Genomic DNA, 22,647 nt, shown 5'->3' on the forward strand with positions numbered 1-22,647 from the left:
TTGTAGAATACCCAATAAGTGGGGACATCTTTATGCAGGTTAGTAGTCTCTCAAAAAGAGTGGTTTTGGGGGAAATTATTTTTTTTACATATGAAATAGTTTTGTAACGGTGGAAAACCGTAACTAAGCTTTGTAATAAGTAACACTTACGAAGCAACAAAACCGTTACCAAAATATTACAAATTCTATAAATCAATTACATAAATAAACGCGTACTAACTTTCTAAAACCGTTCTATTGTTGTTGGAAAAGAGTAACACAAAAAAAAGCGTTACTAATACTATAAAACCGTTCTCATTGTTAAAAAGAGTAACGGTCAAAAAACGTTACGAACTCTATAAAAGCGTTACTAATATTAGAAAAGAGTAACACAATTAAGCAAATAAAACTGTTAGCAAATATTTTTAGTTCACGGAAAAAACTGTTACAATAAATATTTATGTAACGGTTTTAAACCGTTACGAATATTAATAACGCATTAGAAACGCCAAAACTGTGACACAAAAAAACCGTTACAAATATTTTTAGTAACGGTTTCTGACCGTTAGGAATGTCCTGTTTTGGTATAGTGCCTATAAATAAGGTTTGGGGCTTTACATTTTTATATAGTATCAGGATTTCAGGAATGAAAGGAGCATGTGTGGTGTAGCATATCGGGTGGTTGGAAGTTGGAACCATTAACGCTAAGTGAAGCAGAGTCATAATGCCAGAGAGCTATCCCTCCTTTTCATGAGTATTTTGATGCATAGACTATATTTGAAGCAGACTCATACTTCTATTAGGTACATACCTTGCTTTCTAGTTAGTATTTTTTTTTTTTGAAAAAGTTATGGGGTTAAGGCAGACCCCCACCGGTTTATATTGCAAAAGGGTAAACCTTACAAATCTCCCTAAGAGTTTGATCATTAAAAGGAGGTACACATAGACGCAAAATCGACCGGACTATAAGCCTAACACACCCGAGATCACTAGACATGCATACAATCGAACCCTAAGAAAGTAGAACTAAGAATCCTACTTCCTAGTCATGATTTCCTTTACAATCTTAGGATGATCTTTCCTAAGATGAGTCTGCGCTTTCTCATAGTTACAAAAGAAACCTTCGCAAGCACAACACACATAAGTGAGTCCCAAAGTGTCATCCCAAAACTCTTTTGTGTAGTCCTCAAGATATCTCATCTTTTTGTTCTTAGTTAACGACTTAACCTTCTTCATCATTGCAAGTGTAGGCTCTATTTCTCCTGAAGAACGCTCTTGGATCCTTTTGCTTCTTTTTGGCTTCACAGTAGTCCATTGATTCTCAGAAAGCGCTGCATACTTTGATGTGCTCTTAGGCAATGCAATCGTTGGAGCCTCTATATACGTATCCCCAAACAACTCAGATTCACTCTCTGAGAGATCGTCATCTACATCCTCATTTCCATCAACTAACCCTTCATACATGTTTATTTCTCTACTATTTGGGAGTTGGTTAATAGGAGTAACTCTTTGTTGGTGCCGCTCTGCTTGACCATTTATGTCACCATGTCCAGCCTCAGTGAACTCTGAGGATGACAATTGAGAAGCGGGTCTGATTGCGAAGCTTCATTGACATTTGCGTAAGCTACATTGACATTTGTTGTGCTAGGTGCCGCGACCGGACAATTCGAATCAGAGTCGCGGTGGAGAAATTTCCAAGTTCGAGAGGCAGACAAAGAAGAAGAAATGGAGTCGCGGTAGTAGCTGATAATGTCCTTTCTTGTGCTCTAGCATTTCTTCCCCTAGGAACCCGACCTGAGGTGGTGAAGCCGGACATTTGTTTGTAGCATGCCCAAACCGACAAAGATGGTACAAGATGGAGGCTTCCAAGGATACTCCACATCCAAAAACATGTTTACCCCCAAGCTTAAGCTTTATCGATGCGGGAAGTCAAGTCCGGGGGAATAGTAATGCATACCTTTGCAAATTCCAGCCTTTTTTCTCCGATGTAGCTCCATCCATACAGAGTGGCTCACCAATCAAGCCGGCCAAAATATGAGAGGCCATTCTTTGTCCGAGTTCTTTTGAACTTTGAAGATTTTTGCCCGGATAGGAACAAGTGTTAATATTGCTTTTTGTCCTTCAACCTCGGTGACCAAGGCGAATTACAAATATCTTGCCTGCAATGAAGAGAGGGCCACCTTCCAACACCATTTGTTTGTCCTCAATCATAGCAAACCTGATAAAAAATAGTTCCCTGACCGTAGTTATCTCCATAGTACCTTTGAGTTTCCAAGTTCTTTCCAATGTACTCTTCACAAAAGGGAAACCCAACCTCTTATCCAAGAAATACCCTACCACCGTGTCCTTCCATTCACTTATACCTTCATCGATGATATCTTGTGGAACTACAGCAGCCCCATCTTCAAAGATGGGTGCGAACTATTTAACTTCGGTTGGTTGAAGAGACCGAGCTACGGTTATGAAACGAGAACTCCAAAGAAAAGGAGGAGGTAGGGAGAGAGGGGTGGGATGAGGAGGTTAAAGCCATGATGACGAAATGGTTATCGGGATAAAGATCGAATCTCTACTCGTGGTCCGGGCTACCCAAAAAGGGAAAAAAGCGGAAAGAGAAGAGGATAGGATCTAATAACCTAAAACTAATAACGTCTATTTTAGGAAAACAGGTACACCAGATCGCAGGGTTAGAATAACCTAAGTTACTCCTGTTCCCTCACTTGAAGTCCCCATTGGTGGAACTTTACTCGATGCTTGAGATTGATATCTTCTAGTTAGTATTTTGATTCTCCTATCAATTGCCTATCCCATTTTCACTTGAATTTGCAAGAAATGAGGCTCAATCCCTTGGTTCTAACTCAGTTGAGTATAAACTCCCTCCCATCAACCCATATCACATAACCTTCCTATTATTTAGGTCTCGTTAAATAACTTTCCTATTTTCCAAAAAAGAGATAAAATCTTGTCTGTTTTTATTTCCCATTTTATTTTATTTCCTTTTTTACCCTTTTGGGATTGAAAATTTCCTGACTATATGTAAATGTATTTTTACATATATGACTATATATATATATATAGTCAGGAATATGCATAGTCATTGGAGCTATAAAAACTTAAACTTACATAGTAACTTTTGGGATTGAAAATTTACCCCGACACCTGATAGAATATATGTAAATGTATTTTTACATAGTCATATATATGTAAAACTGATAGGGTTATATATTAAAAGCATTACTTTTGTATCAACTTTAATTCTTTAAATTTTGAATGAGAATCATATGAGCAAATATTATTATGCATATTATATATGTTATTAGTTATATGCATGTGTCTAATACTTTATGTTGTAGATGATATGGTGTGAACACACAGAAGATTATATCATCAGTACCTTATAAAGTATAAGTAATCGTTCACAACCTAGATGGATTTAGACAAACTATTAGTACGGTTGTAGTATAATATGGTATTAGTCTATCTTGACTATGGGATTACACTAGTACACTTTGTGTGTATTGAACAGGACCAAGTGAGGTTGTTTCTCCTTATACTGACTATATAAGAGAACAAACACCTCTGTTATTATGGATGTTTGTCCTCCTAATCCGGATATAATAACGGGCACTTACATGCATTGTACATTGCTTTAAATCATCAATGAGTGAGATTCATTTGTGAATCAACAAACTCGATGGATTGGGTAATGACATTATATGTAAGGTGTGCTGTTGATTATAGAAGGAATATGTGTCCCGCAAGAAGTCGGGTTAATGATGTCCCCTTGAGGAGCTCAAAAAGATTGTCATGTAAACCCTGCAGGTGGATTTATTCCGACATGACAATGAGGTTGAGTGGTACTACTCAAGGACATAAGAAATTGATTAATGTAATTGTCAGTAACTTGACTTAATCAACGGACATTCGATATCTTAAACACGAGGAAATCAACGAGCATATAATATGGAGCCCATAAACGCTGACATGTAATTTGGGATTAGGGCGGTAGTGCAACAATGGCCTTTAGTGGAATAAATCATTTGTTGACGGACTTGGGTCGTGTGTTCTGGGCGAACATGGGAAGCCCAAGCCCGTCAGGAGGCCCAACCCTAATTTCTCCTCATGGTCCCTGTTGTAGTATAAATAGAATACTCTCTCTCTGGCCGAAATTGACTATTCACTAGTTCTGAAAAAAAGGCAAGAAAAGTAGATCTGAATTCGTTTCTGATCTTGAGAGAAAGGAGGGGGTTGGTAGATCGTTGTCCACACAACGTCCAATCTGTTCTAAAGGAATACAACAGAAGATCAAGGGGTTGATTTCGGATTTGATAAAGCTTGGATTCTTAGAGTTATCTAAATCGGATTCAAATGTATGTTTTCCAATCACAAATCGTGGACACCCATTAATTCCGCTGCGAGTGGTGTTCGCGGTTTGTAGAAATAGTCATTCTGAAATAATGGTACCCATATCACATAACCTTTCTATTATTTAGGTCTCGTTAAATAACTTCCCTGTTTTCCAAAAAAGAGATAAAATCTGATCTGTTTTTATTTCCCATTTTATCTTATTTTCTTTTTTACCCTTTTGGGATTGAAAATTTCCTGACTATATATAAATGTATTTTTACATAGTTATATATATATCAGATAAATAATAGAAAGGGTAAAAAAGAGATAAAATAAGATATGTGATATGGGTACCATTATTTCTATATATATATATATATTTGCATAGTCATTGGAGCTATAAAAACTTAAACTTACATAGTAACTTTTGGGATTGAAAATTTTCCCCGACACCTGATAGAATATATGTAAATGTATTTTTACAGTCATATATATGTAAAACTATATTTATATAGTCATTGGTGCTATGAAAACTTAAATTTACATAGTAACTTTTGGAATTGAAAATTTTCGGACACCTGACAAAATATATGTAAATGTATTTTTACATAGTAATATATATGTAAAACTATATTTACATAGTCAGTGGAGCTATGAAAACTTATATTTACATAGTAACTTAATCAATGAAAATTTAAATTTAGAAGAGTGTGTTTACAAGTCTGCAAAAAAAAAAAAAAATTATGCATGATAAATTGTTTTCACATAGCATTCCTTTGAAATTGACCAATCTAACATCTGACATAACGAACTCATGTAATTTTATACGACCTGTTAAAATATATTTTTACACAGTAGATTACTACAACTGATATCCGACAGAACTGATCTATGTAAATTTAAATTTACACAGTAACTTGACCTATGAAAAATTAAATTTTCATAGAGAAACACAGGTCGATCATAACTTATGCAAAATTATTTGAAATGAACAACAGCCCAAAAAGATTTCATCTTTGAATTGAAAAAGTATACAATTCTCAGATCCGGTTTTGAGTGGAAGAAACAAAATTTCTAAGTCTTGATATTGTTTCTCAAATCTGATTTGCTTGGTTGGAGAACAACAAATTTCAAGAGAAATTGATTGAGAGAAAGACAAGAAGAATTTCGTATTTGAAAAAAATGAAAGAATGAGAGAAAGTGAGAACGGAAGAAGAAAGAGGGTAGTGGTGTAATTTTCAATTCATTTGTTGTTGTAATTTTCAAATTTGTAAAGAAAAATGAAGTTTTGATCATAACTTAAAAAAAAGATAGAGAAAGAGGAGAAGAATAAGAGTTTGTTTTCTGCCATTAAAGTAGTTTCGGGAGCATTTTTGTCTATATTGTGGGGTTTTAAAACAAGGTGTTTTAGTGGGTTGGTCCGTTGAGAGGGAGGTTTTATCAGTGTTCGTGATTCCGAACGAAACCTCGGAATTCCGCCTAATATTTCGGTTTTTCAAAAAACCGGAATTGCAAATATAGAGTCGAAATATTGATTATTCCGAAATCAATTAAAATTCCAAATATGATAGGGGTCGAAATTTGATGAATTTCGGTTTTTGGATTTGTCGGAATTTCAAAAATTCCGAAATCCCAAACTATGGGTTTTATGGACCGAAAATTGGATAAGGGAGATTTTTCCCAAAACCTGTTTGAATTTGTACACAAATAAATGGCAGATGGCTGGAGTGGTGGAGTGTACGTCATAGTTCTTATTTGACTTTTACAGTTTTACTTCTAATGTTACCCATCAACCTGGGGAAAATGCGCTTGAAAAAGGATGGAATACACTTCTGAATCCAAATAGCAGTCAAGGATCGTCATTCCTTCAGTTTAATCATTCCAATGAGAAATGTCTTCCATTTGTTAATACAGTAATACTATATACTCTTAAATACTGAAATGAGAAAACTACCACGAGTTAAAATCGAGATATTTATTCCATAAAAACGCAAACACTATATAACGAGGTTAGATGCTGGGTGGTTAATTGGTCAAAGAATCAAGATGCAAACACAATCTTAATCCCTCCAATAGTGACAACATCCTTCCCTTGCCTTGGTACCAAAGTCACCAGCACTTCGTCATCATCTTCAGCACCCAAATCCTCCAACAAATCAGTTATCCCAAGCCTCAAATAAGTCTTTAGCTTCTTCATTTTCTTTCCATGCTTGTGTGGAACATTGACAAAGCTCCCCGCAAACTCACTCTTTGCTGGACTTGAACTTTTCTCATCTTCATCATTTATATACACATCAAACTTTACCACGGTATCCCTCTCTAATTCTATATCATCTATCACCAGTATCTCTTCTTCATCTTCCTTCTGCTTCTTGCTTCTGGATTTCCTTGGCCTCGGCACCTTGACTGTCACCACTGAATCAAGTGCTCTGGGGAACTCAACGTTACTATCCGCAGGACCAAGTGATCTAGGGGATGCTTTAGGAGTTTTCTTCTTTGTTGTCACAGCCTTGGGTTTGCGGGGCGTCGGCTTGTAATTGAGCCATGGAATCTCGACGTCCTGATATGTATACCTTAGGTTCTTTGAATCAAGGCAGTCACGAACCTTCACTCTAACAAGTTGTTTATTCTCGTCGTAGAATAGAAACCCAGCATTCAACCAATCTGGATCCGTGAAGTCGTTTCTCTTTCCTCCTAATCGTTTCCATATTGACCACATACGGTCAACATTCGAATGGTGGGCAAAGAAGATGGGATCTCTCCCAGCTGAGTAGAAATTTCCCATATCTTCCTGGTTGGGTTGAGTTCTGTCACCACACCACAAGTGCACCGGTCCATGTGGTACGTTTTCAAGTGATCCTTGGCCAGGATCAGGCTCGTCTCCAGCTCTATATGGACTTCCAAGGAAGAGTTGCGCAGTTTTCCCATTAGACACCACTTGACGATACATTATGGACAAGTTGATATTGATTTGTGCCTGCTCGGATATTTTGGGATCGGTAAGGTCATAGTCCAGATCCACCATCGTTGGCGGCTGGTGTTTTGCGTCGCGAAGGGTATTGTAAAGAGGTGAATTACGATCAGCATAGAAAGTAGGCATTCGCATGCCACCAGGAGCATCCCAGTTCCAGAAGGGTAAGGTAAAGGTAGGATCACCAATCAAACTGCCCAGGATCTTCTCATGGAAATAGAGATAATATCGATGAAATGGGAAAAATAGCCATGAATTGTGTACTTGAATCTCCAAATCAGGAAATCCAATCTGGTCATAAGCACCATCACAATAGGCACAATGAATGTTAGCTTGTTGTTTGAAACTACGTGGGTCATCATCAGGAAGAGCTTTCATTAATGCAATAGCTTTTGAGTACTTGGCAATGTATGCATCATCAACGAGGTGTGCAGCTGGTCGGACGCGCATGGGGGTTGAAGACGATGGTAGCTTGAAATCAATAATATTTAGGCCTGTTGGTGGACAACAATTAGTTGGTTGTGAACCAGCAGGCAAGTCCGCTGGGCCACACTTAGACAAGTCTGGCGGCATTATGGGAGCACCTGTGGCCAACCTATCGGTAGCGCGTAGACCACTTAAGCCATAGAAGCCTCCTAGGCCAAGTAGCACATTTCGCCTATCAATCTTTCCTATCGGTTCTTGCAATGATTTTTTGTCTTCATCATTTCTAGCATTACAAGTTACTTTACGAATAACACGCCCTTTTCCTTTGCCAAATGCTGAGACTTTGGTTTTATTAAGGGTTATGGGACATGCAGGAGACGAAGTAATGGTGGTGGTGTTGGCAATAGTGTTGTTAAGTGTAGAAAGAGAAGCCATGTTTGTAGTGAGTTGTGAAGAGAGAAAATATAATGCTAGCTAGCTTATATAATGAACTTTGGAAAGGGTTTAACACGTGTTCTATAATTTTAGACGTCTCTCCATAGTAGACAGATGAAAAGTCACATGCATGCATGAAGAAGAATAATCCTACGAAAAACAGTAACAAAAATTATATATCATACTAAAAATCTTGCTAGAGGAAATTGAGTGCGACTTCATAGTTCATACTTCATACACAATTATTAGGAATATTTTCTTGATTGCATGGTAAGTGAAACATTTTGCTACAGTCACTTCAATACCCAAATGAGGTGATTCGGACCATGTCGAAAGCTGCGTCGATCGCAAAAATCTAATCGTCTGACAGTCTGAGCTATAAACAAAAACGGATTCTGTTTTATTCTCCTTTTGCTTCTTTGAGTCTAGGACTCTAGCTAGGTGGAGAATATGAGCTGCCTGCGGAATCAAAAGTAATTTGTAAAAGAAATTCAATGCCGGTTTTAATTTTCACCCTTTTCATCACGCCCGGACTTTGTGTCCAAGTTATTGTCCGAATTTAAACTGGTTTTGGTACTTTTCCAAATTCAAACTGATAGATAGCACGATATAAGTGGATAACTTCTTTTTTTCTTCCAAACATCAACCACTGCACGTGTCTCATCTAACAAATCAAAACCCAGTTCTTTCGTTGTCATTTGCATCTGGATATAGTTGACATTTTTCATAGCGTGTATGGTTGGTTTAGAAAGGAATTGGTGATCAACTCCTAGATCATCAGCTTTTAAAAATTGAAAATAAGAATTGATGTTGCATAAAATTCCAAGTCGCTTCAGGTGGGTGTTACATTTTCCCAATTGTGACTTTTCATCTTCGATGAAATGTAATAGATATGTATATGAGTTGGTAAGAAATGTGGACAAATGGATGGTTTTTTGAAGCTTTATTCGGCCTGTCTCTATTTACAGCTATCAAAATCGAAACATCAAAAGATCATATACCCACAGGACCACAAAGTCCACTATCTATTTTTCCGTAATGAGACTGTCAACTTAATATCCGGCCTCATCTTCATTCCCTTGTCTACTAACATAATTTTACAAACGTGAAGGGAGGAGTGTTTTACTTTTGAATCTTCCACATTTTCATGCTTGGCACCAATAAAATTCCACCGTTCATTGAATAGGCCACCGCCCATGTCGGTATAAAAAAAAGAGAATTGGTAGGACGGTCCTGGCTGCTATGTGACAGATTATTATTATTATTATTATTTTTATTATTATTATTATTTTTTTTTTTTTTTTTTTTTTTTTTTCCAACAACTAGGGGTCAAAAGACCCAACTTTTTATTAATGACAAAGTCTCAAGTATATCTTTTCTTCTTTATCCCCTTTAATCAAGTCACTATGTGACAGAATTGAATGAAAGGAAAATGACTTTACTAGTTACTTGATTTAAAATTAAAATGATAAACTTAATACACTTTCCTTTTTCTTCTTCTTCTTCTTTTTGGCAAGCCTATTTTTAATAAGATTAGTAACTCTTTTGATGCTAACTAGGTTCGAGCCCCAAACCTCTGATATCACCACTCAAAGATTTTACCGATTTTACTAGTCGGCACTTGCAAACTCTCTCTCTTCTTCCTTCTTGCAAGCTAGAGAATGTAAACTGCTCACCGAAAGTTCATCGGAAAAAAGAAATGCTATCCTCAAAGAAAGTAATAACTCAATGAAAACCCAAACAAAATAAACTAAGATTACATTTGAACACTTTTGTTTTAAAACAACTTTGATTCCCATAAAAATTGCTTCTTAATTTCACTTTGTTTTGCCTAACTTAAGATTGGGTTTTAAAGATTATATAATCTCAACCATATTTTGTTTTCGAAATTTAAAACATATAGAAGAAGATGTAAAAATCCATGACCGGATCCGACAATCGATAGAGTTATTCGTGTCATGGATGGTGCCTTTGCAATCACTACTTTCCGACAATCAAATATGTACCATTCGCCGGTGTTGAAAAGTCGTTTGTGTTGTTTGAAACACTAGTGGCTAGATTAGGTGCTAATTGTTAATTGGTTTAGAAGAGATAAGTGAGTTAACTCATTGATTTATTTGTTTTTTCATATTGTATAAATTTGTGTACAAGGTCAATGGGTCATTTATTTTGTCATGTAGTAGGTCAAGACCGTCCTACCCGTTAAAGTTCAGGATCGTCCTACCCCGACGCTAGCAATTCTCCAAAAATAAATAAATAAAAATAATAGTTCATAACTCACAAGTCAGAGCTCATAACCATAGGAAATAATTTTGTCCAAATTTTTGAAATTCCGTTCAAACTTCAAATCAAGGACCAACATGATAGCTAGAGGAGTAGAGGATTCCAAATGGCAAAATTGAATAGTGAAAATGTTATATATATATATATATATTTATTTATTTATTTATTTATTTATTTATTTATTTTGGTAAGAAGACCCATGCCCATCACAATCCTTGTAAGACAATTTTGAAAACTTTTGAAGTGTTTTCTTATCAGAATAAGTTTGTGGACATACCACTATTTGTTGTCTACAAGACCTCATGTTCTGATTGGTGGAGAGGCTGCCCATGAAAAATGTTTACTTGCCCGAAAAACCTGTTTATCTGGCCTACAAAGTGGTTGGACCAATGAAAAACTGCTATTTGTGGACATGGAGTATGTCCACAAATAAGCTCTATTTTCTTATTTGGTGGTTTAGGCAAAATTCCATTGTTCTTTCCAATGGCTTTAAGGTGGAAAATTGATTTTGGTTAATCTTGCATAAAAGCTATTAATTTCAGAAAAATAAATACTACACTAGTTTGTAGGCCTGTGCATACACAATGGCTCTTTTGAAAATATTTAGATTTTTTTTAGAAAATTGGGACTATCGTTTTAGTCACTAACCCGTTTTAATTTTATAACAAATTGTTTTAATTAAATTTTAAAAACCCATTTTTTTCAATTGGGATAGAGATCATGCTTTAATAGGAGAATAATTTTCGTTTTAATTAGATATGCTAGATTTTCCCTTTTTAATAGGGGATGAATTCCCATTTTAATATGAGAATGATTTCCACTTTAATTAGAAGTGCTAGAATTTGTTTTAATAGATAGGAGAGAAATTCTCGTTATAAAAAAGGATTCCCGTTTTTCAAATAGGAGAGAAATTCCCGTTTTAATAAGAGATGACGTGAAATTCTAATAGAGCTCGAAAAATACCCCTTGTGAGAACTTTAATATTAAAACTAGAAAGTAGACCCGTACACACGCACCGACTCTTTTAAAAATTTGCTCAACAATCATAACAAATCGTGATTCCTGTTTTCGTCGCTAACCTATTTTAATTTCCTAACAAATTGTTTTAATCAAATCTTAAAAACCCTTTTTAATTTCTTAACAAATTGTTTTTATTATGTTTTAAAAACCCGTATTTTTTAATTGGGGGAGGGATACCACTTTAATTTGGAAATAAATAGTTTTTATGTTACTATTTGAGTTTTGGTTTTAAAAGAAAAGGAGATTCCGTTTGAAGTTGGATTCTAAAAAAGAAGAATTTCTTGTAAGTTGATGACGTGGAATTTTAATAGAGTTGGAAAAATACGTTTATGAGAGCTTTAATATTAAGATATAGATATAGGATAGATAGATGTTAAATTAGCCCACCACCGTGATAAGATTTTGAATTGAGGATAAACGTCCACTTCTCGTTTTCTTTCAACTTTTTTTTTGATAATCAACCGTATTTATTTTATATATCATGAACTTGCATGAACTTGCAGAGTATTTACAAAAGTTCGCTCAACTTCCAAAACGTCTATTGACCAAGGTGGCATTGTCTGCCACTCTGAACGTGGAGAGAGTTTCTTTCAACTTGGTGGCAAAGGCATTTCTAGATAGCGTATCCAAATTGGAAATGTCAGTAAAATGAAAAAGAAACTGAACCTTAGAAACGGTCCAGATCCAGGTCCAGTTCTCTTAAGTTTGTATGTAGGTCCAGCCTTGGATCCTAATTACCCATTGTCCGTGGGCCTAAAGTAAAGGCGAATTATACGGTGAAGTTCGATAGTCCCCCAAAATTAATGGGTCGTGGTCTTGTGGAGAGATAGATCGTGGGCTCCTTAAATAACCTTTTTCTATTTTCACTTCATTGTTGAATGTACTTAGTTACCCCTTGAAAATAGAAACACCAGGGCATTTTTTTATTCTTTTCTGATTGAGCACGAGGTTATAAGGGGAAAACGAAAAAAGAGCTTAATTGGAATTGGAATTTGGAAGTAACCGTCATGAACACCACGTCCTCTTAAGTACAGCTACACATATTACATAACTTAAAAAACCATCACTCTTCACTACTTCCCATTTAAGTTACAGTAATTAATTACACTTCATCTTCTTCTTCTTCTTCAGTTACTAAATTAAGCTAAAGAACGTAAGAAAAACTTGTCATCTTGACAGGAGCTCGTGTGAGAATGTTTGGATTTCTGTTTGGATGGAGAAAAGCTTCTAGATGGTAAGAAGAATGTCGCGCTCTAGCTGATTCTGCTTTTTTTACGTACGACTGTTTTTTTTTTTTTTTTTTTTTTTATTTATGTTTTTTTTGCGTGCATAATGTTTTGTGTACTGGGTAGTGATGACTCATTTCACTGATTGTGTTGGTGAGCAGCAAGAAATTGATCAGACATGTTCAATGTCGTTTGAAGCTTTTGAAGAACAAGAGAGAATCAATTATAAGGCAATCATGTGAAGTTATCGTTCAACTTATCAAGAGTGGACAGGATCACAAGGCATTCTCACGGGTAAATTTTGTTGAACACTCTTTATCTTATGTCTCTGTATATGCATCTGGATTACTTGGTTATGGTTTATTCTTTATGAATGATGACCAGATGTTGCATTGATTTATACTCGAGGAACTCTTCATTGTGTCTTTACCAAAAAATTGCTGTGAACACAACTTTTTCGTCTAACTTCGTATAAATTATAATTTTGTATTGGCTTCCTCAAGAAATCCCTCAAGGCAAATTGGAGTGTAGGGGCTGTTGTATTGTTGTCACATTCAACATTGGCTCACATCACAGGTTTGCAGCTCAAAAATTGGATAAAAACTCGAGGTTTACATACCAGCGACCTCTACTGTGTATTCTTCTTCTTTTTTGTTCTTTTTGAGTTTTGAAAGATTTTGTTGTGTTACTTGTGTACCAGCTCAGTGTGTATGTGCTTGTGTGTGTTTTTGTATGAGCGCGCTCTGTTTGTTGTTTCTTAAATTTTGATACCTAAGTTTCGTGTTCCTAGTCTCTACTAAAATTGCTAGGCAGCCTCATTAATTCAAATGTGCAATTTGGTCTCTTATTTTAGGTTGGGCAGCTTATCAGAGATCAGAATATGAAGGATGCGTATGATCTTCTGGACCATTTCGGTGAATTAATCGTCATCAGACTACGTTACATTCGGAGACACAAGTAAGTCTCTTGATTCTTGAATTTACTTGTCTGAAGCATTACTTCCTTCAATTGGATTATTTATTAGGTGAACGCTTGATAATTGATACGTGTTTTTGATAAATGCTTGGAAGTGCAATGGTTCAACGAAAGCTAAAAAAAAACAGGCGGATAATATGAACCGCCTCCGAGTCTCCTACTGCTTATATACCAGTAGCTTCATTTCCAAGAGACGTCCACCTGTGGGTATTCATAATCTGACATGTTTGCTATTTGCTGTTGAAGGGACTGCCCTGATGACATTAATGAAGCAATATCAAGTTTGCTATTGCATCCGCTCGGTTTGGTGATCTTCCTGAGTTAATAAAGCTAAGGAAATTATTTGTAAACCGCTACGGAAACAAATTCATAACAGCTGCAGTGGAATTACTCCCAGGGCATCATGTGAACCAGCAGGTTCTAAATTTGTTGTTCCCTTTAAGCTCATTCTTCCTGCAAATTAAGCTGAAACTTCACTAATTGTGTTTATAAACTCTATATATATGTTGTACTATTTGAGTGCAGATGATTGAGAAACTTTGCACGAAATCAGTGTCAGATGATGTCAAATTTAGATTACTGAAAGATATGGCCAGGGAAAGAAATCTTCAATTGAGCCCTCTTGATATTGGTGCCGGCTTGGAGCTGCAGGTTGGTTAGTCCTGCAGAAGTTTCATTCTCTTGTATACTCGAATAACTAAACAATTTCAGGATTGTTTATTTATACATAACTTCTTTGTTTCATATGCTTTACAGCAATATAATTCATCTTCTGGAGTTCATGAACCTGGGTCGGAAGAGCAGCCCTCCAATGTAGATATCCAGTCTGCTTCTAGCTGCATTGTTGTAGCTCCTTTACAAGCCTTGGATGACGAAGAATTCCGAGAGAACACTATATCCTACAGTTCAACAGATAGATTTGACGTTCCATCGTGTCAGTCTTATGGATGTTCAGATAATACCAATAATTATGTTGGTGCTATAACAGTTGTAGAACCTGCTCCTGACACAATTGATCCCCCTAGCAGTCACCTGGCTGAAAAAAGTATAGTTGCCGTAGGAAAGCGATCGAATTTGGATCCTTTACCATGCGGAATGCATCCTCATAGATCTTCTGGCCTGAGTAATTTCCAGATCAGCAGCTCAAGAAGACCATATACATCATTGGTGTTGCATGAGGTGGAAAAAGTAACACGACTTGCATCGAATAGTCCATCTCAAGGTTCTGTGGACGTAGAAGACTTACAGCCATGCATAGAAGAATATTGCAAAGGTGAAGACCAAAGACTGTTTAAGTTTAAGTTAAGCATACCTCATCTAAGAATCAAGCGTGGGAATAGAGAAAGTTTGCTAGACTCGTACCAAGCTAGTCTCAGTAATGCTCGTGGATATCCTATGAAAAACTTTGGAAAGGGAAGCTCAAGAGCTAAGAAGAGGAAGAAATTACCCAAGAAATGGTTGAGGAAGGGATATGCATCCCTGCAGAATGAAGTTTACCATTCTTCCATGTCATCAATTTCAAGCATGGATCTCGAGTTTGCTGTGTACTACGGTAAGGCAGAGGACTCTTCCCCAAATGAAAACCTCAGTCACAGACCAGACCATCAGAGGAAGCATCGGCAAAAACTGTTACCGCAAACAAGTCAGAGCTTTCCATTCAATTGCAGCACAGATAAGCTTTTTTTTACTAGAAAATTCCATTATTCAGAGGACAGTGATATTGAACTTCACTCTCAGCAAACCAGGGGGGAAAAACTGCGTCACAAATACAAACACAATCAGATGAGAATATGTGGTACTGATGATTTCAATGCTGATATTAGCACTCACTGTTGCTTGGAGAGTCCATGTTATCTATGTTTTGGCAGTGACAACTATGATTGGGGATGTTCATTGGCTCAGCAAACAAGTCAGAATACAATGTTAGTGGAGCTCCCTTGTTGTAATTTTCAACAAGGTCAATGTGAAGATCAATGCTATTTTCACAGTGTTCTACATGAAGACCCTGCATTGACTGCCAGAAGTTGGTGGTGCGAGACTGGCAACGCTACAACCAAAAACATGGAAGACAAGAAATTGTCCCGTGGTTCGTCCCCTCGAGAAACAAGGCCAAGAAACTCCGGAGTTGATAATCTCTTTCTTCCCCCCAAAGTAGCTGCTGATGAAGTGGATATATCAGACTGCCCCATTAGCTCTACCACCTCTTCAGGATCCTGCTCTACAGCAGTTGTTCCAGGGGCAAAGGCAAATGCTGAATCATCTTCCCTGAATTGCATGGCATTGGTTCCTTCACATCCTAAGTATACATCCTCTGGAAAAGTAATGGTTACTGATTCTTGTAAGCTTGAGCAACTCAAACATTCACACAGCATCTCCACATCTTTGTCCCAGCACATACACCCAAAACTCCCAGACTATGATGATATTGTATCCAAGTTTATGGCCCTCAAGATAGAGCATCTGCAAAGCAGCAGTGCTGAAATTAGCAATTGCTTTTGAAGCGCATATATGAAAGATCTGTCTTGCTTACAGGGTTCTGCACTGTGTAAGTTCCGCCTACATTGTTTTCCGGCGATACTTCACAAATTTTTCTTTCTTCCAGAGATGGTTCCGACCCTGCATTGCAAGCTGAAAGGAGTAGTTATCGTAATATTACTTGTCTAGCTGATTAGTGCATGTAGAACACGTTTGTTCAGTAACTCGATTTGGTTATTTCACTTATTTGGATCTTGAGCTTATAGCTTATGTACTTTTCCATTATATATGTATTGTACTTGAGTTAAAAGAACCAGATTCATGTGAAAGTTTTGGTTGGTCTAGTAGCTACCTAGTGCAAGTGAAAGATACCACTTTTTACAGTAGATGTAACATAGAAGTAGCTCTAATAGAGTAATAGATTGAGACGGCAAGACCAGAGAGGAGCGTTCAGTAAGATATAAGGATGAGGAAGACTGAAATAAGTTAAGTTGTGGTGGTTAGAATTTTCCCTAGGGTAGTCGGCATTTCCTTGGTATGACTTTTTTTTTCACTAATTATTTTCCTTAGTATGTGACTTGTAATAACTCTTGAGTTTCGTGTGAGCATAGCAATAATTTGATCATAACAATATCTAGTAATGTTTTGGTCGTCGCAACGGCCAACACCCCGACCTTCATCCCAACAGGTACAAGTAGATCCTGTGCTACCCCACCTATACCTCGTGCACAATTCACATTCACATCAACAATTCTCAATTTAGCAAACACTCACTGAAATTTCAGTATGAAATAGTTGTAGAACAGCAACCTGCATACTAGACCTCCTACACTTTGCTTCATTCCATCACCCTTCTAGTTGTTCCTTTTAAAGTTTTACATACGACTTGAACCCTATTTTTCTAAGATTTAACAACAACTACTGTTTATTTTCTTTTGTGCAAACGCAAACTGGGATTAGGCAGAGACCCCTACCAGTTTATAATTTACATACTATTATACTTCACATCAAGGAATTAAATCTCATTTTCGTGTCATTGTTTCGGTGACCACAAAAAACGAAAATATAGAAATTTTCGAGAAATTTTCACAAAAAGTAAGAGAAAAATTTGCGAATACATTAGCAAAAATAATAAATATAGATAACAACTATACTTTCAAATTTAATTGTCTATATTCCAAAAATGATCAAAATAAACAGCTCCCTATCTCAAAATTAATAATTCTCTCAAATAGACATATATATCTCACAAATCAAATGTCCCCCATCTCACTAATCAAAATGGAGGGAGAAGAGAAACTTACCTGGGTGAAATTAGATGAGTCTCTTAAATCTTTGGACGGCTCAATTAAAAGTTTGAGAAAAATTAGCTAATTAATGATTAGTAACTTAGTAAATAAATATACAAAAATAGACAAAACTAGCCTCTATTTTAAATATTTACTAGCCATTTTGCCCAGCTTTAGCCGGGCTTGCTACATTTATAGTGGAAGAGGATTGTTTTTATTTAAAAGATTATTTAATTTAAACATTAAAAAGACTAAATTATCAGTTATCACATATGATTTTTGAGCAATTGGTCTTAAAATTATGGCGGCAACAAAGAAATGCAAGTTTTATTGGTTTTTAATAGCCCAGATGTTACTGGATTTGGTGCTAGACGATAAGTAAAAAGATCACGTAATTACATAACAAAATGGTAATTATTTACACATAATGGTAAAAGAGTATATCTTTAGTCCATATAATGTCATGCTAAGATTATGAATGATCAATTAAATAAAAGTTTCTCATGACAAAATATAACACAATTTAATAAACATATATAAAATGTTACATAATGTGCAATATATGGAAAACAATAACACATGATCTCTTGAGGAAAACAAACTTTCCATTAACTAATTTCTTTCAAAAAAATTTAGTGATACATGTGTTTAGAAATGCTTGAGACGCATCGATATATGCTTGAGAAAGTGGTTTCGTCATCCATGGTCACTAAATTTTGTCAGAGAGTTTTCCACAGCTATGCTACGCTCATACCCACTCCTATTATCACCTGATTATCAAACAACTTCATAAACTTAATTAAAAGAGAACAAATCTAGCATTAATAAGAACATTTTAAAATCCAACTGAAATTTATGTGATCACATTTTAAAATAGCTCTATACCCAATAATTAGAACCAACAGAGCAATAACTGAAACACACAACCTTAAAAATCTCAAATAACTATTCACAAATATACCTATCTTAACATTTCAAAACTTATATAATTATCTCACCAGTATTCGAGAACATGTAAAGACATGTGGGCAAAAGAGGCAAGAAAACATAAGTCTGTTTATAACTACCTGAAAACCGATCTACTGCTGCTGCTACTACTACTGTGTGACTATGACTGTGTCCTTCTGGTGGGTCTCGCTTTCATTCATTTATTTAAAGAGAGATACATTACTGTCAAATGTCCTTCTCGCCCCTATTGTCCTAATACGGGAATCAAGTCTCAAGTCTTAACCCATTGAATACCATCATCCTTTGCACGCCAATAAATAATACTACTCCAGGTGTCATTGTTTATAGCTATCCTAGGGTTTATCCCTTCCTAATCATTGAGGAAGTTGTCCCTATATGCATTACATTTGGCCTAAAAACTTTTGGGTGAACTAGTATTACCCCCCACTAGATGGGAAATTAGGGTCTCCCCCCTAAATACACACAAAAAAAATTTGGTCAACCCACTTTGACTCTTTTTTTTGTGTGTATTTAGGGGGGAGACCCTAATTTCCCATCTAGTAGGGGGGAAATCCTAATTGCCTCATCTAGTGTGTGTGTGTGTGTGGGGGTAATACTAGTTAACCCTAAACTTTTTTATGTACAAATTGGTTCCTGCAAATAGATTCCAACATTCCCACTAACACCATTTAAAACCAAAGAGCAAACTAAATCAATCACTAATATAGATTGAGTTAACAAAATAGAAATCACAATGATTAGAAATATATAGAAAAAGAGAAAAATATTCCTATGTAAGACAGTAATGGTACCCAAAGAATTAAGTTTTGGGTGCATTTTTAATTACATTGGTTTAGCATATGATTATATAATAGCTAATTTACGATTTAATCTTACAACAACTCTTTTTTTTCAAGCCTTAATGATAGATTTTGTTAGACCGTGTTCTCGAGAGTAGTATAGCCTGAGAACGAATGATATATTAATCAGACTATTATAAGCAATTAAAGAGAGTACTTGGTCTACAAATTTCATTTTCAAGATGCACCATGCTCGAAAAATCATAAAATCAAATATCTGATAGGCATGTTGCTTCGGGATTGATCTTTTTTCTTTTGATTCAAAGCAATGAAAGCTTAAAAGACTTAAATTGGCTCAGACCTGGGGTCCCTAATCTAATAATCATGAAAGACGAATGCAATGAGAGACAACAATTCATTAAAATTGGGGAGCTAGATAGGATTATCGATCATTGTAGCCGTTTCATTTATGTTGATAGGGAAAAAACAATGGAGCAAACCTCAAGGGAATCTTTGAATCGTGTTTGTGTTTGCTTTAGCGGTGGTGGTTAACTATTTTTGTTAGGTGTGTAGCTTTACAATTAGGACAAAGGCGCGCAGGGAAGGGGCCGGAAAGAAAATGGAATGATAACTTGTGAAGGAACGAATGCAAAAAATCAAAACCACTGATTTAGTCCAATAATAAGAGGTTTCAATTTTAGACGGGAACACTTAAGGCATTAGCAATAGACTTTGATGACCTTATAATATTTTAAATATGGTTTAGTTTTAAAGTTTGCTATTGGTGAACTTTAGAAATGGGGGATTGGTAAATTGCTTATAATTTGTATCCATATGGCACATGATCGAATGTTTCTGGTTATACCAATAGTTTCAACACCATAGAACTAACAATTGCATTTTGTGTTGGCATGTGGGGGCAATGCGGAAACTACAAACTGTTGACAGCTCTCACTAAACCTATAATCAGTGATATGAGTGACATTTGTCTTCTCACAAAATGTTTTCAGTAAATTCAAAATGACTTATAAAATAAAGAGAATAATACACCTAAAATTTATTGAAAATGTAAAATAAAAATATGAAAGAAATTCAGAACTCTACCTTTCAAATTTTAAACTTGAGAGAGAAGAGGTTTCAACGTGCAGGTAAATTCAATGACTATCCACAAAAGCATTTCATCATGCCAATAGCGAACTGATTGAATATCATATCATTATCTGAAATATTTCATCAAATAAGTTAGTAACAAAATCCAAACTCAGTTGTGAAGAAAGATAATCAAATTCTTGGCTGCGTTAGTAGTACATACATTAATATCCTGCCTTTCAAAAAAAAAAAGAGCTTTTAGCTGTTAAGTAAAGGACACGTTGATTACCGTATTGTTAAACTAAATAGAAATGTAAGGCTGCACTTGGTTCAGAGGGAATCAACATAAAATAAAATAGATTTCGTGGACGTCTGTAACATTTGTGTGTTTTGGTGCATTAGAAAAGTAAATCAAGAGCTAACTGTTAAATAAACATCATATACATAACTGAACTTGTTATCCTAAGGTCAGTGTGGGATTTGCTCTGTATTTCATGGTTCGAACCCTACAAATTTACCACCTCAACAGACGTGTACATCCTAACGTAGCATGTTCATTAGACGTACTCATGGGATTGCAGTTCTTTGGTACCAATTACTTTTGAATTATTTACCTCAACGCACACACGCACTCACAAAAGTCACAAAGTTGCTTACAACAGCAACAACATAACAGAAAGGCAAATGCATCTGATGCCTAACCATCTCAAACATTAACTATGACAGAAACAATGGCAAACTTAAATTTCCAGAATAGGGAAAGGCAATAATTTTATTTGAGATAGATAGCAAAATCCTCACCACCACGCCCTCCGCATCTCTTGACTTGGGAAAAATGATCCAAAAGGGAATTGTAACACAATAACTCCATCCGCTGTGAGGATCATGAGGCCAAATAGTGTCTCTTCCATCCTACATATGAAGACAAAATATTTATTGATGAAAGCACATTGGCAAACAATTGAAAATTGAATAAAAAGCTTACCCATTTCTTAGGTGGAGGACTCCAATCCGTCCCTAATGGCAAAGGGGAATTCCCATCGTGTCAATGCTTTGGTTGACTTTTCTGCTTCTGCATCATTTTTTCCTTGATCAATTTATGGATGGGGGCGTCTTTGGTTTGATCAAGAAACTTGAGATGGGTTTGAGAGTTGCCTTCGAGGTTGGTTACAATGGCTACAAATTTATTTAGACTAATGCTTGCGCATGAAACCCTAATGCTATGTCGTTGATAGGGAGGAAGTGAAGAAAAAGTAAGGTGTGAACTAAAAGCCAGGGTTAGCGCATCTTCATTTTGGGGAAGAACCAATTCAATAATACGAAAAATTGGGTAGGCTTTCTTTGTTCAGATGTGGAGGAAGGAGATTAGGATAGACTTTCTATTTTCTTTCTTCTTATTCACGGGCTATCTTTCTTGAGTTTGGTTTTTTTGGTTTTTTATGCGTACAAAAGGGCGTGTATTTCTTTTTTTTCTGCCGAATGATTGCAAAAAGCTGATGTGTCCACCTTAGAGAAAAAAAAAAAAGGGATGAGGTGGCTTCTTGGGAGCATTCTCAACTACTCAGTATTAATGGTCTTTGATTGCATTTGCTACCATTTCAAAATTTTCGTGAAAAACTGCAAATTAGTGAACAAAATGAATGAGAATCGAAAAAATATCAAAATTTTCGTGAAAAGTGACATCATCACTTTGAAAACTTGCAAATATAAAGTGTAGGGTTCGAAATGTTTTTGTGCCCACCGAAAATGATATATTTCGAGAATTTTTGTTCCTTGCTTCACATATCTGAAGTATCTCTTTTTTTCTTTTTTTTTTTTTTTTTTTTTTTGTAAGCCTGTTTTTAAATAAGATCAGTAACTCTTTGATGCTGGCGGGGTTCGAGCCTCAGACCTTTGGTATCATCACCCAAAGGTTTTACCGACATATCTGAAGTATCATTGATTGATGGAAAAGGGTTGTATGTTGCTTTGTTCATCTCCATATGCTTGTATCTTATATAGCTAAATTGGCTTGATGAATTCTATGTGACATTGCACAACGCACAAATTGATCATAAAATTGCAACATATAACTCAAAATCAATTGGCAATGAGTGGAGCGGCCTCAAAACTTATATACCAATTGACTAAGCTCTAAAGTCTCAATGTGGACTATCAATCTAACATTTGGCACATTGAAGTGATCCCTAACAATATCACCATAACCAGCGCTATCAGAAGCAAAGCATCAAGAAACAAGGATGGAACCAGGATTCAATGTTTAGGGGTGCAAGAGTATATGCAACTCAATAATTGAGGTGCGGTAGTGGAGTTTTTGTAAAAAAAAAGGGTGGTGTGAATCCTTATAGTCTACCCATTTTTCTAACAAATTACTAATACATTATGTG

General features: G+C 35.9%; 2 protein-coding genes across 2 annotated transcripts; one reads left to right on the forward strand and one right to left on the reverse strand.

Annotated features, from left to right (window-relative positions):
- Positions 1 to 6,281: 6,281 nt before the first annotated feature.
- On the reverse strand, positions 6,282 to 8,376 carry LOC147475997 (polyphenol oxidase, chloroplastic-like). Its single transcript, XM_086582692.1, has one exon. It carries the CDS (start codon positions 8,153 to 8,155, stop codon positions 6,365 to 6,367), a length of 1,791 nt encoding a protein of 596 aa, XP_086438818.1. The 5' UTR covers positions 8,156 to 8,376; the 3' UTR covers positions 6,282 to 6,364.
- A 4,177-nt stretch (positions 8,377 to 12,553) lies between these two features.
- LOC147475998 (uncharacterized) lies at positions 12,554 to 16,463 on the forward strand. The gene is made up of 6 exons (XM_086584224.1): positions 12,554 to 12,692; positions 12,846 to 12,978; positions 13,538 to 13,641; positions 13,906 to 14,076; positions 14,185 to 14,310; positions 14,416 to 16,463. Exons 5-6 carry the CDS (start codon positions 14,185 to 14,187, stop codon positions 16,156 to 16,158), a joined length of 1,869 nt encoding a protein of 622 aa, XP_086440350.1. The 5' UTR covers positions 12,554 to 12,692; positions 12,846 to 12,978; positions 13,538 to 13,641; positions 13,906 to 14,076; the 3' UTR covers positions 16,159 to 16,463.
- Positions 16,464 to 22,647: the final 6,184 nt, after the last annotated feature.

Source organism: Coptis chinensis, chromosome 9 (genome assembly GCF_015680905.1).
Source record: "Coptis chinensis isolate HL-2020 chromosome 9, ASM1568090v1, whole genome shotgun sequence".
Taxonomy (NCBI): Eukaryota; Viridiplantae; Streptophyta; class Magnoliopsida; order Ranunculales; family Ranunculaceae; genus Coptis; species Coptis chinensis.